The sequence below is a fragment of the Gymnogyps californianus genome, chromosome 8 (genome assembly GCF_018139145.2).
Source record: "Gymnogyps californianus isolate 813 chromosome 8, ASM1813914v2, whole genome shotgun sequence".
NCBI lineage: Eukaryota > Metazoa > Chordata > Aves > Accipitriformes > Cathartidae > Gymnogyps > Gymnogyps californianus.
The window spans coordinates 18656116-18672406 of NC_059478.1; the positions used below are offsets into that span (position 1 = coordinate 18656116).

General features: G+C 45.9%; 1 protein-coding gene across 1 annotated transcript; it reads right to left on the reverse strand.

The window, feature by feature from the left end:
• Positions 1 to 9997: 9997 nt before the first annotated feature.
• Positions 9998 to 14792, reverse strand: LRRC8C (leucine rich repeat containing 8 VRAC subunit C). The gene is given in 3 exon segments (XM_050900797.1): positions 9998 to 12118; positions 12121 to 12448; positions 14655 to 14792. Coding segments are annotated over 3 exon segments (2406 nt in total). The 3' UTR covers positions 9998 to 10178.
• Positions 14793 to 16291: the final 1499 nt, after the last annotated feature.

Consider the following 16291-nt stretch of genomic DNA (forward strand, 5'->3'; position numbering starts at 1 on the left):
ACAGCTCAAATGGATGGATTTCAATGCAGTTTCCAGTCACTTTTTAAAATTTTCTTGGAAAGCTGTTTAAATGAGATTTAGGTAAGGCTAAGGCTCGACCGTGCTGTTGTCAAGGGAAAACATCCACACACACATTATTAATGATTGACTTGGGGGGACATTGCTCACTTTTGTTTGGATAGTGTCTCAGACCATACTAAAATCCTGGCTACAATTTTTCAGCTGGCCTGTGCTGTATAGAGGGTTACACCCAACCACTGGGATCAAGCACCCTTGAACACCCAGGGATGGCAGTGTCTGACTGTAAGTCATTTGGGTAGGGATCTTCTCACCTCCTTTTGGCTGCCTGGGTTGAGCATCACATCATTGTTACTGTTCACCTTCCACGTCCAGCCAAAGGATGCAGAAAGGAGCCGAAGGAGGAGGAAGCAGCCTGTGCCACCCAAGGGGTCCAAGGCAGAGGGATCTAATTGTGCTGAACATCCTACCCCTGGAGCCTACTAATTAGTTCAGTCAGTCATCCTCTAATCCCTATTTAAAATATCCTGGGCCAAAGACTAAGACAGACAGGACCAGTTCCAGGCAGGACTGAGCACACCTGCAGCAGTGGAGAGGAGAGCTATCAGTGACACTGGTCACTGGACACCTCAACTGGCCTCACCTGCCCTCTGCCACACGGCCCCTGTTCCTGGTGTTTTAAGGCTTGTTGCCCTCTCTGGTGAGATGATGCATGGGGACCCTTGGTGCCCTGTGCTCCAGCCTTGGGGTGCCGAGAACATGAGGGGGAGACCGGCTTTGGGAAACTCACCATTTCGGTCATCTACTGGCCCGCTAAAGGAACCTGATTCTTTTCAGGGGGGAAAAAAAAAAAAAATCAACAAATATTTTGCAAGACCTGGGACACAGAAACAATCAGGTCTGAAATCTGCAAGTTTTGGGCAACCACATTTTTCGTATTTATGTGTAACTTCCCTCAGAGAGCATGACTTAACCTCCTGCACCGTTACGAATGAGGACTCTTGAAGCCTACCTAAAGGGAATCAGAGCTGTGAAGCTGGGAAAAAAAGAAGTTTAAGTAAACACAGGCTTTTTTTTTTTTTTTTTTTTATGAAAGCCCCAAGTGTCCTAGTGGCAAACCTGGTGCTGGGGGGCAGCAGTGGGAGCCCTGTGCTGCAGTCTGGCCATTGGTATGGGTGCTGCAGTCACCCCGTCCCACGACCTCGCCCAGGGTGAGTGCTGCCCGCCTGGCTGTGGGTGGCCGTGGGCCTTCCAGGGCACCTGAGGCAGACAATCCCTGACGCTGGCTCTCAGCACAGGCTGAAAAGCAGCAGAAAAGGAGGCTTGTGCCGATGGCGGCTGCTCCCTGCATTGCCATGGCAACACATCTGCTTCCTCCATTTCCCCGCCCCCTGCCAAGGGAGAGCTCCAGCCCCGCTGGCGTCAACACAAGCCCAGGAGAAGTCCAAGTCCCAACAAAACACCTTTTCACCGGTCCCTCGCTCCCCAGGCCACAGCCCTCTCTTCAATGACTGCAAAAATCTTTACTCTCCTACAAAGAGTTTGCCTTGCTGCTGCTGCCCTCTTCATGAAAAAGCCACATAACCCCCGAGCACTCAGGTGCCCTTGCAGCATTGAGGCCAGCAGCACCCTTCCCCGCCATGGGTATTGTCACACCCCACGGGACGCAGCAGCCCCCTACCTCATCACCTCACTTTTTTCCAGGCCTGCAAGCTTATATTTGCCCCCCCTCAGAGGCTTGATGAGCGCCGAGTTTTCCTTTCAGGTCCTTTTCACAGGTTTCCCATGAAAGATCTTTTGCTTTGGGAGATTTGTGGCTAACCTCCACTGATGAGTAGGTGCAAGCTCAAGCTCCTGTTGATGCACCAGTTGCTCACTCACCAAGTCCCAGACTCACTTCCCTGAAGAAAACACCCACAAGTACTTGGGTGCTCACAGGAGAGTGTGGGTTATGGTGCTAAGAAAGGGGTCCCACAGCTCTGGAGGAGTTGTGAATGGCACAGCTCGTGCGGCAGAGCTGGACCATTGATGCCCAAGGTGTCCGGATGCTGGCACCCGCCGAGGCGAGTCCCTTGTGCAGCTCGTTTCTGACATCGGGCGCAATCAGCAGTTTGGAAGCAGTTCCTCTCCACTTTCATAACTTCTGCAGAAATAATTGCTGGCGAAGGCAAAGTGCGTGCTCGGCAGTTCCTCCGGCAGCTTATCAGGGCGTCCATGCCGAGCTCCCGGGAAGGGCTGCTTGGGCAGGAGGAGCCAGCACTGCCTGCTCGGCCGATCCAGCCCTGAACCGGCAGGACCACTTGGTTGCTCTTCCACTGGGCAAGTGCCAGGCTTTGCAAAGCCATCAGCTCAGAAAGTTACTTTTCTCTTCTATTCAACCAATTCATGCCCCTGATAAGCTGTGCGGTTTGAAACAAATGCCCGGGTCCTTGGCTTCGTAGAAGCTTTTCAGCTCATTGAAGCGACAGGGGTAAAATCCCCCAAAGGTTAGGCTGTGTTTTCAAGGAGCATTGTAGCCACCAGCTGGGAGCGCAGCTGTAATGGTATTTATTTACCATGTCTTACCCTGCTTAGAGTCCACGTACGGGTTCTGACATGCTGGTGGCGACAGTGAGTAGGGTCAGTGTTCCAAATTGCACACTGAGACCTTGCAGTGAGGATGTAGCAATAGATTTCTTATATTTAAAGAAAATAATATATTCTGTCCCTTTGAGCCTGGCAGTCTCCTACTCAGCATACCCAGTGCAGAGATGCTGCAGTCAAGCGGGCAAAGAAACTGCCTCATGGGTAGCATCAGCTTCAAAACACAGGAGAGAGGTGCAGCTCTGCTCCTTCCAGCTGTCCTGCACCCCACCACGGTGAGCCTGTCCCTCTCACCCTCCACCCCTCCACTGCAGAGCATTGCGTGCCTCAGGAGAGGGACAAACAGGGGTAAATGAGGTTGCAGATCTCACCAGCACTGATCCTGCCTGGCACTTCAGCTTCCTGAAGTTACTCTTTGCTGAGGGGATTACTTTGCTCTGTGGTTTTGTTTGCAACTTGTTCTGGACTTGTAAAAAACTCATTTAGCTTCTAGCTGTAGCCAGCAATTTGTTCCTAAGGGTAACCCTGTGACTGTACTGAAGTTTTGTGCTTCTTTACTTTCTTCTCTCTGCTCACAACAAGGAAACAGGATGCCACAGCTTTGCCAAAATATTTTACTAAATAAATAGAACTGCAGGCAGTCTCCACAAGCCAGTCTAACAGTGCTACATGACCCCAACTGGCAAGAAACAAGGGTTACATTTAAATTCAATTTTAATTCAGCAAAACATCAACACTTATTTACCACAGTCCATAAAATTCATGTGACAAAATACCTCCGACAGACAGCTTAGTAGCCTTCTTACTCCAGCAATGTAAAAGCACAACAAATCAAATCAGCACATGTTCTGCAGTATCACACCAGGCTGGCAGCAACACACGCACTAGCAAGTGACTCCTCGCTGAAATCTCTGCATGCTGTGGGGCTCTCAGTGCATCTTGCAGTCCTAAATTCCCTTGCCTCCTCTGTCGTGTTCCTGGGGGACTTTCCAGTTGTCTGACGGAGCTAAGGGTCCACCTTCAGTATAAGCTATACATTGCAGCACTGTAAAGGGACACGGTCACACGTCCCATTTGGCCCATTGACATTGGTTTTGAAGGAAGCACCATCTTGCCATTACCATTCCCAACACGCATGCCACTGCCACCTTGCCACATCAAGGATGCTGCTGGATGTGCTACCCAGATCCCCCAGTTTAGGTGCAACTTCCTAAGCCTTGGCAGCAGAGGAGAGGATAGGCTGATAAAATCATGCTTGATAGCAGAACGGTTCAAGCTTGCCTGCAATGTAGGTGTTTTACTCCACACCCTGGGATTGCACACCTTGCCAGTGCTGCTCATGGTAGCACCTGGGAATCTGGCCCTGGCCAAAAGCCACCAAACCCCACTGGCCATGATGGTTGCATTCCTTGAGGTTATTGTATTTGTTTTCTCATTGGAAGCACAACATTTGGGCACACTCGGTCCCTCCCTGGCCCGGGCCAGGTGGAGGAAGCCCTGCTCTGAAAGCCAGCTCCATTTCAGGCCTCTCCACCTGCAGACAGCCCACGTGTGAGGACCTAGCATGGCCCCACCAACCACCACCAGCAGCCTCACAGTTTACTTGCCAGAGCCAAAGCCGCCAGGTGCAGCCCAGTCACAACACGGCCTATTTCGTATCGAGACAGCAATAAAAACACAACTTCTCTGCCTGCACAAGCTCCTTCCAATGTGTGTCTGGAGCCAGAGGACTGGAGCAAAGTCCTCATGCTGGTCTGGGCTTCCTTATGTGGAAGCTCTGGGGCCATTGCCATCCATCGCATGTCTGCCAAACCTCACGTCCCTCCGCGGCATGCCAGCCCTCTCTGATCCCAGTGGAGACAGGGCAGGTCCAGCCCAGATTTGTCCATCAGGTCCTCTGCACCCAGTGCTACAGACAAGAGCATGATGAAGGCCAAGATGCGTGATGGGAAATCGGGAGCTGAGCCTGGGGTGCGTGAGCACCCATGGGTGGAGGTGGACTTGCAGAGACCTGCTGCGCTGAGCTGCCCTGCCGGCAGGACACCGCCTGCCCAGCCCTGCCCTGGCGCTGCCCCAGCGGGGAGGAGGCCGAGGGGCTCGTCCTCGCCTTCCTGGCAGACCCGCTCCTGCCTCCGTGCTCCTGCGGTGGCCCGGGCCTTTGCCTGTGGGCCATCGCTCCCACACGCCCGCTGCTCATGGGGACAGAGGCGGCAGTGGGGAAGACCTGCACCCTTGGCATGAGGGGTGTTTCTGAGGCAATCACAGATGAAAAAAAAGAGAAACAGAAACTGCTGCTTCTTCATCTGAATCTTCAGGGCTTCATGTACACTCCAAAGGAGCAAAGAGGACAAACATGCAATTTTCTTACCATCGCTCATGCTATCGAATGCAATACATGAAGACATACAAGCAAACCGTCACGGTTATTGGGAATTCCCAGTAGCTATTTGGCGTGAAGTGAAGGACAAACTGGCCCTAGCGTTGCTGCTTGCTGGCAAGCAGATGACGTAGCTGCTGGTGGGGCTGTGCTCTGGGAGCCCCCCAGGCTGCGGGGTGGGGGTTTCTCAGGGCACGGTATCTGCTCTGGTTAACTCCCGCTCCCCAGCACGCATATTCAGGAAACTGAGAGAAGAGGTTTGTTGGGGCTCAGCTAACTCGGGCCGTGAACTTCTCCTGCCACCAGCACACTTAATAAACAAGGCGACATCTGCTCCAGCAGCGTGATCTCATCACCCCAGGGATCCCCACGGCGGTTTCACCTGCGCCGTCGTTCCCATCCCGCTGGGTGCGGCCCCAAGATGGTATCTCCTACGGGGCTGGTGGGAAGGAGCAGGGCTGCGAGGAGCGGACCAGCTTTTCCAGCCCTCTGCATCTTTGCAGGGAACAGCTCGGAGGTTAAGAGCAGGCGCTGTCAGCAAGGCTTCCTCTACTTCTCCGCGAGGCCCGCCGTGCCCCAGGGGAGGTGTGTCCCTGGTGCCAGCTCCCTGCCGGAGCTTATCCAGAGGCAAAGCCAACTCAGGGTGCTGTGCTTACTGCTCCCCTCCTCTCCCTGGGACCACAAGGACCAGAGAGGAGCATTTCTTGCTCCATCTTGGCAGGACAGTGTTGTCTCGGTATAAAAAAACCACACTGAAACACATTATTGCTTCCAACTTAAAGATACAGAGAAACGAGGAGAATGTCCCATGCCAAACGCAGGCAGCACGACCCCATCGCCTTTGGTCGGGAGATTTACAGGGGGTTACGTCAGATGCAAGGACTAACAGCATCATTTCCCTTAGCAGCGCAAGCGCGCGACGGGGGCAGGCAGGAGCCCTCGTGCCCCCGCTGCCGGCTATGCGGGGGCCGGTGTGGGAGCCCGGGCTGGCAGGGCCCCCGGCATCCCCCACGAGCCCTGGCAGAGCACAGGGACCAGAGCGGGGGAGCTGCTCCCGCGGGGACGGCTTCTTTGCTGGCCATTGAGCTGGCTGCCAGAGGGAGGGGATGGAAGGAGGCGCACAGGAAGCAAGACCATGTGGCTATAAATCCTGTCAAGTCTAACGATGTTTTTTCAAGCATATTTTCCTGACTTCCCTCCCAAGGGACGAAACCCAAAAGATGGTTATGTTTGATCTTTAGGTAACCCAGAAACAAAATGTTTCCCAAACAAATAATCACATTGCAGTCTGACAATGTTCTTTATTACAAAAGAGCATTTTATTTCCATTTTTTCTGGGTGTACTATACTGCAACGTAACACTACGGAGGTCTATTATCGTATTAAGATTCTTGCCACAGAATTAAGAAGTTTGTCCATTTGGTCAAATTTCAAAGCTTTTCCTTGGCATTCTTACAGGACTCGTCACCACTTAAGCACATGAATTACTGGAAGTGCCAGAAATGTGATATGAGACTTGGAGCAGGCGCTTTCCAATCAGAATTTGCAAAAGTTGTTGGGCAGGCTAGATGCAAGAGGTCAGCACAAATATCCATCCTAATTTTGACAAAGGGGGAGATGCACATCTCCAGATTTTGATCACAAAGTAGATTTGCTTTTCAGGCTTAATGTACTATTAAGGTTGTCTTCTTATTTTTGATGCACTCTTTGTCATCTCTGCTTCCGTTACCAAGGAAGATCTGCATTATTTTTGAGCAATAATGTAAAATGCCTTGCTTATATTCTGGAATTGTCGTACTTGTTAGGCACCTCATTAATGTAAGTAGTTATATAAACTCTTTGTATATATACAAACCATGCCTAAAGTATTAGCCACAAAATGTCCATCCATCCTAAGTCAAATACTATAGGTCACAGAAAAGTCTGGTATGCATTGCATGTGAATATACATATGAGCAGTACATGAATCACTGAGTAAATATGGCACTTTTACATATTTTCCTGGATGTCATACAGAATTAGGAAACAATCTTCTCTTAGCTGACGCATTTCTAAAATACTGTAATAGGGTTTTGGAAAATACACCCCACAGACTAGACAGTAAGAAGTTTAGAAAAGTCAACAGTGCAGCTACCTGAGTTTGTTTCATTAAGTTTAAGCAATTAACAGTAATGTGATATTTTATCATTCACTGTGAGCCTGAGGGTTGTCTACCCACAAAAGCCATGCTGCTTAACCCTGCTACAGATAAAACAGCACAGGTCTCCAAGCATGTGGCTCGGCAAGATGATGAACTGACCTAGCAGCTCAGCACCTCCAAAGTGACTTGTCCCACCTCCTCCTTGCCCGGACCCTGGCTGCAGAGTCCTGTCCCCTTGCTACTCCCACCCTAGTGTCCATCTGATCCTTTGGAGAGCTGATCCAGCAGAAAATTTTTTTAACTGGCTTAGTTTTCTCCTGGCTTAAAAAGTTGATTTGTCCTGTGGAGGGATCAGATCAGCACCAGATCAGTAAAGGTACAAGAGAAGCAGCTGGAACACGCTGGCAGGAATAGGGAGCATGGGAGGAGGAGGGAACTGCCCCTTTTTGGTGGCAGTGAGCTGTCAGATTGACTAAACTGTCTCAGCAGACCAAACCCTTGGAGAAGATACAGTTATTGGCGCGAAAGTGCTTAGACCGGTATAGTTTATTCCTATCAAAGTGAATAAAGATATGCCAGCACAAGGCACTTTATACTCATGTAACTGTGTCCACGTGAGGGGTTGCACTGGTATAAGTATAATCAGTACCAAACAAAACCCCCACATCCCCTAAGTGATGTATTTACAAAAATGGTGTAGAACAAGTCTCCAACCTTCAGTTATGAGGTGTGCATAACTTCCATTCAGAAAATAGACCACAACCTACACATGAAACAACATTAGACACAAAATAAATTAGGGATTTAAAATGCTACATCTAGGAATATAAAGATTTTTTTAAAAAACTTTAAATGTAATCCCATATTTCAAATCTAAGTAAGAGAACTATACAGCTCCACTGATTACTTGGACATTTTAAACAGTTTACATTCATCAGGGACAACAGCACTTTGGTTTACATAATTAGGTTAATATGAGCAATGAAACATTTCTCTCCCTCCCATTACATCAAAGTGAAATACATTTAGAATATATATACTGCCAAGCTGTTCCAATAAGTGCATTCCATACACGAGTAAGAGTAGCTCTCGCAATAGCTACATCAGTTATAGGTCTTTAATAGAACTAAATCAAACCCCTTTAAAAAAGCTTGCTTTGATTCCTTCATGTCTGACCCATTTTTGCTTAATCACGTGGATCTTCTTCAGAACATAGCCAAGCACAAAAAATAAGTCTGACTTGGTACTGTGGCAAGCCCACATACCAGATTGCGTAGAACACCCTGGATTAATGAGGAAATTCTCATTTTAGTTTGTCTCCCCACCTTTGTAAGTCAGACTCTTAAAACAACAGTATGCTTTTGTACCAAGCTCAAGAACTCAGATTAACTGTAGTTCAAGACACGCAACGGCAGTTAGAAAACATTTAAGAGCAACCAACCTGACAATCATCAAACAATTATTTTACATAACTTTAAACAATCAGCAACTCAACCTCTGCAATTTATGAACAGCAATGCCTCCTAGAGAAAGAAGTACTTATTCCTAGATATTCTTGTGAAGCATTATCCAGTGCCTGCATCTGACTCAAATATGTGTTGTTGGATGGGATGAAGAGATCTCCTCCCAGCAAAATATTTTACTATCATATGGTTATTTTTGATTAGCTTAAATTAGCTTGTCCGCAGCACATGAGTTATCATATACCTGCCAAACTTGCCTAAAAGAAAGCAAATGGCTGGATTAAATAAACAACTGAACATGGCTTCAGAGGATAAAGTTCCCAACCTGATGCATGATCATTACAGATTATTACATTATTTTAAAAAGCAGACTTCCAACTGTATGATTTCTGATTTAATTACTAGCTGGGAGATGAAAACATAGCCTTCATCACTGTCCTCTGGTAGGCTGAAACTTTTGAAAAGTTAATGTATTCATTTAATCTCATTTTTGCTAATCTGCAAACGTTCCTGTGCTGAGCTCGGTTATATGATATCCAGGCTCAATCAAGGAGCGTATTAGATTCTATTTCCTTGTCAGAAGCTTTACAAACTAAACATGATTGCACTTTTTCTGGATCCCATCCCTGCAAAGTGCCAAGCATCCCGGTGGGGAAATGAACTGAGGGGGGCAGAGGGCACTTTCTCCCTTGCAGGATGGGGTGTTTAGTGGAGGATGGGGATTTTTCAAGATAGTGTTTCATCTCGCTGGGTTGACGTTTCCAACACAGTGAGTTCATTGCACCCCTTCCATTCAAGTTAGCAGGAAATGGGCAGCCGCATCCCTTTGCACTGTTGGGAAAATCTTCAACGTGAGTCACTTTGGTCCTGACTCCTCTGTGAACTGTGACCTTACTCTTCCTGCACCAGAGAGGAAATCGCAGTCAGTGCCTCCTGCTCGGCGCGGTGTGTGAATTGACAACTAGACTGAACTTGCCAAAAGGCCCTGAAGGAGTTCTGCGTGCTCCCTCAGACCTGTTAAAATACATAAAGAACCTTTTCTACTTGCTTTGACCATCTGAGAAAACCACGTCATAAATAAAAAAGGATGGTCAACCCAGATTTGATCTTGTTAGGTGCTGAACACCTTCTACTGCCACTGAAGAAAAGAGGAAACAAGGCATTCAACACCTGCAGCACCACCCGTTGAAGACCATGTCCTAAGGGATTAACAATAACCAGGAAGACAATATAATCATCTATTACAAATTATGCAACCCAAAGCATACAGCTTAAACACAGTTCCCCTGTTGGGATTAGGCAAAGGAAAAAAAAAATCAGCAGATAAAACCATTTACTTTTACCAGTAAAAATTAAGTTAGACACCCTTGTTCTCAGGGCAAAACAAACTTAAAGAATATCTTAAAACAGTGAAAAAATACGAGAAAATTTTATTTAAAAATATATGTACTCCTTACTCCAAATTTGTTTGTACAGAAAGGATTTGTTTGAAAAAGGAAAAAATAATGACAAACTAAATGCATATTCGGAGTATGCACTTTCTACAGCGTATTTGGTAGAAGCGTTATTTCTGTAAAACTGAGCGAGAGGAAGTTAGTTATTCAGCTTTCATTTGTTCCCTGACATCAGAAGGCAACGTTTCAAACAAGGTGTCCTCTACAGTGAAACCAGTCCGCTTCAGAGCTCTACATTCACCGAGTTCAGGTGGGAGGATTTCAAAGTGATTACCTTTAATATCCAAGTATGAGAGGAATACCAAATTACCAATTTTAGGTGAAAGGACTGACAAGTTATTTTTCCCAATTTTCAGAGTCTTAAGTTTTTTGCAAAAGTATAGTTCATCCGGCACGCTCTCCACTTTGTTGCAAGTAATGGAAAAGTATTGTAAACTCTGCAGAACTCCTATTTCAGGTGGGATAAAGCGAATGTCATTGTAAGACAGATCCAAATATCTGATTTTGTTGCATAGGAATAGGTGGGATGGAAGAACCTCTATTTTGTTATGGCTGAAGGAAAGCCGCTCGAGACTAGTGAGTTTCTTTATATGCTCTGGGATGTACGTTATACTGTTGTACCACAGCTTTAGGATTGTCAGTTTTCGCAGATGTTGAAAACTTACTATTTCTTCAATGGATTTGAGGTTGTTTTCCTTTAGATCCAATTCCTGAAGACTGAGAAGGCTGAAGACTGCATGAGGTATGCGCTCCAAGTCACAATGAACCAATTCCAGCTGTGTCAGGTTGACCATCTTCTTCAGGTTGTTGAGCATCACTAACTTAGTGCCATCATTATGGATGCACAACTTTTGCAGGTGACTTGAAACATCGACTGCAGATTGTGGGATTTTCGACAAATTACTTTTTATGTAAAGAACTTTCAGGCTTTTAAGTTCCCGAAAAGACTCCAGTGTAATGTTTTTGGAAATATCGTGACCTAGGGAGCCAATTAAATAGAGCTCTTCCAAATTTCTGAGACCATACATCCAGTGTGGAAGTTCTCTGATGTCATCAAACTTGACGCTCAAGATCTTGAGATTCTCCTTCAGAAACGCCAAGGCTGCGCTGTGGATCTTCACAGAGCACTGGTGCAACGAGAGCTCCTGGAGATTGTCCAACTGTGCAATGGTTGCTGGTATCATTACATTATTAATTATTTCAAGTTTTAACGACTGCAGCTCAGTGATTTCAAAAACTGTGTCTGGTAGTCCAGAGAGCATGAAAAGCTGTAGCTCCAAATGGCTATGGGAGTTTGTCTGTAGCCTCTGTCGCAGTTTATCTGCAGTCCACTCGTTGTTTAGGTTCAGTTGTTTCAGCTTATTTTCACTGACTTCAGACAGGAAGACAGCAAACCGCTTGGAATAGAGAGGATCATACTGATCAATCATATGAAGCATAAAAGCAAAGTCATTCTTGACATCTGGGATATCATCAATTCCTGTCTCTTGCCGAACATATTCAAAAGAATATTCTTTCAGTGAACGGTAGAACAACCAGTATAGTGTATAAAGGCATGTGAGGCCGTAGATGCTTACAAAGCACAGGTAGCAGTAAGAAAGTTTAGAGAACAGATGTGCCATTGTGTGATTACAGCAAAAATTCTTATATCCTGTCATGTCTTCAATATCAACGTTACAGACTACTGTAAAATTAACTTCTGAGACAAGTGCTGTGTTGTAAGCAATAATAATAAGGAATTTAATTACCTTAAGTACAGTCTGGCGAACATACATGACATAGAGTATATCACCCTCCTCAACATGCAGTCTAAATTTCTTCACCTTTTCAAACAGTGCTTTGGCCTGTTCACCTTCTTTCTTATCTAGTGCCCCAGGTGTTCCCTTATCCACAACTAACTTCTCAGGGATTGATTTTAAAGACTGTGTCTTGACCAAAGTGCCTTCAGTGCTTGGCTGGATAGTATTAGATTTGTTTATGTTGTTCTTTCTGTTATCTTTCTCTTCAGAGTCTTCCCCTGACACTTCGGATAAGGCTCTTGTTGTCCAGGGAGAATCGAAACATTTCCCGAGTATTGAAATGAATGTTCAATTTTGGAGCTCGATCCAGGGAATTTGAACCAGAAGTTACTGCACAGCATGAAGACCAGTGTGTGTATAAGGACAAGGTAAGGGAAGTACTTGGCATACCAGTGCAGAGCACGTTCATAGCACACCTGATTTATAAAGCTGTATTGCTGAAGGTCCAAATCAGTCTTCAGTCCTTTCATTTCAACTGTAGCTGGAGGGGTGGATGGCTTGGGTGGAGGAAAGGGGGTTGTTTCTGGGATCGTATTAAACACATTTGAACTATTAGATTGGTTCTGGCAAGGCTGTACGCGCTTCGGAAGGCATATTATCTTGTCTTGCATGACCTGAAACACACAAGAAGATATCTTTTAAACTAATGTACAAACAATGGTGGCAGTACCAATGGGTAGCTGTCCTTGGAGTTCCTCCAGCTGCCAGGCATTCCTCCCCACAGCCTGGCATTTGGCCCCACAGGCTGTGCTATTATTATTGTTATTCCCAACAAGACACTTGTTCTATATGCCAAGAACGAGGTCACCCCTTTTCATCTATGGTTAGCTTTCCATTATATGAATAGGAGGGCACTGAGATAATCCAGAAAAAGTAAAAGTGTGGGTAATGCTTCCAGAAACGATGAGGGATCTCCTGCATTGCTCTCCCCAGAGACAGACTGTTCTTGCCAGGTGTGTTCACCCTGGCTACACGATGTTCAGAGATAGCTTAAGCTTGAAAGCGGCATAACTGCATTCATGTGGCTGTACACTTGTACTGTGATGTCTTATCACACCAAAAATGGCTGACAAAGAGCTAACATGGGCATGTCTATGCTGGGACATTATTAATCTTCAGTCTTAATAAAGACAGACAGGGATAACAGAGAATTGATGGCACTTGTGTGCGTGTGCGCATGGACATAATTTTTATTCAGTTTCTCATACATATACATAGAGTCCTCATACCACACACCTGGGGGGAAAAAAGTAGCTCTGTTCTTCTGTCCTTGAGTCTGTCTATAATGCAAAAAGAAGCAACTTTCTTAATTTGGGCTGGCCATCCATGTTGACAAACTGAGGTCAGAGTGCCTTTAGTGACCAATCACCTTTGGTTTTACTTGGGATAACAGTTTGCGTTCAGTGCAAGGCTCCCTATAGGTCTGAATTTAAAATGCTAATCCATGTGATAAACCAAGGAGCTCTGTTATTTGCCCTGAATGACTAACTGGGATTAGCCCAAACTAAGAATGTGTGTGTAGCGTAGATGTATTCTTTGACATCATGGCTGTTGAAAGCACTAAATATAGGGTATGCAACAAGAGCTACCAAAATCACATCCTCCTTGATGATCCGCCCTGGTGCAGGGAGATGCTGAGATGAGACCACATATGTTTTGACCAATATCAGTGCCATAACTGTTGACATGTCAAAAACTCCTGCAGTGAATCTTTGTCTGTAAATGCTGTTCTGATATACACCCTTACTTACACCCTGGATTCATGTCTCTGGTAATAAGTTGGAATAAAAAAAATCGCCTATTATTTGCAGTGTTTCCACACATTATTTTCCAGTGTGCTTCATCCAATCAAGCAGGTAAACTTAAAAATAACAGATGTTCTACTTCGTGTGCTTAAGCAAACACTTAGCTACTAATGCAAAATTCAGCCCTACATAAAGAGATTTTTAAACATAGACATCATATCTTTTCAACTGAAAATACTTGAAAACAGAGAATACAGGCAAAACTACAGTTGATTTCATGTGAAATTTGGGACACAGTATGCGAAAATCTTGGGCCATGTAAGTGAGCAAATTGCCCTGAAATAAGAGCTCTGTCAATGTGTCCCTTTAGCTCCATTTCGAAGTCATGCCAAGAAACGTGAGATCCATGTTTGAACTAGTACTATAACTTTCTATTTTTGTGGAGTCCATCCCAAACAGTACTTTCCATTTCTTTTCAGCTTTTGGCTCTTTAGCAAAATGTAACTAACAGTGACTGACAGTAATGTCAATTGTTTACGTGTAAGCATCCTCAGAGATGCTTTGGAATGGAAGAGGCATAATATTAGCTGTGGGTGGTGTTAATAAAATAAGCACATTCAGTTCAAATCTCTTTGAAGCATAACGACAGAAAGAATATTAACATTTGCCAAATAAAGAAAAACAGAAATTACAAAATTACATTTTTCAAACTTGTAAACAGAAAAATGGGAACAAATAAAAACTTAAGTTGATCATCTGTTTTGTTATGCCCAATTGTGGTGAGAACAGGCATCCAGGCACAAGCCAAACCAACAGCTCTTATCTTAGCTGGCACTGCTCCATCAACTCTAGCGCAACTCTGCTGATTTACAGCTGCTAAAAGTCTGGTCTGTGTTATTTGATGTTGCTACCTAAACAGCTTTAATCCTGGGACAAGCAAATTTTTGCTTTGTTCATGGTGAACCCAAGAGATAAAACAAGACGTGACACCATCCTTCTGAGGACCTTCCTCGTTTGTGGTGTTCTTTCAGCACGCCCGAGAGCACCCGCCTTGCTTCTGTCCCGTTTGATTTACCTGTAACGTGCACCCAAACACACCGATCATCAGCATGGCGACGGAGAGATAGTCTGTGAACACATCCCACCAGGGCTTCAGCACCCTGAACGCCGGCTGCTGCTCCGAGAACTGGCGAAACTCGGTCACGGGAATCATCGTCCTGCAAAAGAGCAAGGCCAGCGCTCAGCCTCCTGCAGCCCATACCCCTCAGTCTGTACGAGCAAGGACTTCTGTGAGGTTTGAAAAAACCTGTGCTGGAAATGAAAGTCCCAGGATGTGGCATAGAAGTTCCCAGCTACCACCCAAGCGGTCCCTCTGACACCCCGCCTCAGAAGAGGAATGCTCGTGCTGCCCCCCTGCAGCTCCTGTGAGGAAGGGAGAGCAGGACCAGGGTCCTACCCATGCAGGCAGGCAAATCCCTCTCTGCATTGACTCCAGCCGTATCTGATGGATCAGCGAGGCCTTCTGAATCCCTGAAAATCAGCCCGTTCTGTAGATAGAGACATTCAGCTTTATACACATTAGCCTTGATCTCAAAGGTCTGTCTAAAACACTTGTCCTGCGCTCAAATTTCACAGGCCCTTTTAGCTATCATGTTTCATTCACTTCCATTTTATTCATAGTGGTTTCAGGAATGCTTTGGAATATTTGTGTGCATACTCACTGCAGTTTTAAAACTACTATGTTTTGAGTGCAGGTTGCTAAAGTGCTTTAGCTAACCAAAATTACAGGCAGATCAAGGGCTTTATCTTCACCTCAGATGTCTAGGCTTACATCATCACCTCCTCTGAAAAATCAGCTAACACATGAGCATGTACAGGCAAAGCAACTGATTTTAAAGTCTACGGCATATTGTGTAACTGAATCCCTGAGATCAAACCAGTACTGAAACTCCCCAGTAAGTTATGATGGAAAGATAAATTCGCATGGGAATGTAACAAAAATACTCCCAAGGGCAATTTACAAAATTTGTCCTTTAACTAACATTGTAAATGCTCACCACAATCACTTCCTATCACAGTAATATTGGAAGAGTCTATAATCCTGATTCAGCTGCACACTGGGATCCATTAGTGTGGGTTTGGTGCCATCCAGCTGTGCGCAGGCTTAGCGATAAGCACACACTTGCTGATATGCTGCCCAGGGACTTAAGGGATTCAGTTCATTCAGAGCCGGGGATCCGGCAGGGAAGGATTCAGGCCCTAACGGCTGCAATTCATCGCAAGCATACAGCCATCCCAAGAATTTATAACTGACTCCCACTACACTGGCCATACTCGTGTGGAAAGATGCTCACTCTGACACCTTCTCAGGGACTGCTGTACCTCTGCTTGCCCAGCTGATCCTCAGGAGGTACCGCAGTCCTCAAAAGCACAAGGTGACATCTGTAAATGAACGTGGGTTAGTAGCAAGGCTGGGGCTTTGCAGCTTTCTGAGTGAGTAGCATAAAAACTTCTTAATCCTTGTTCCCTGCTCCCCTCTCCTCTTGCAACCCTTTTGTGTTGCCTTAAGCACTACTTGGCCAGGCAGGAGAATCTCTCTCTCAGCCTCTTGTCCTTCTAAAAGCTCTCCCCAGGATGCATGCTACAATGCCAGATGAAATTGCACACACCTCTTGCACGGCTGGCAATCCCCAAGAGGAAGGCAGGCTGTCC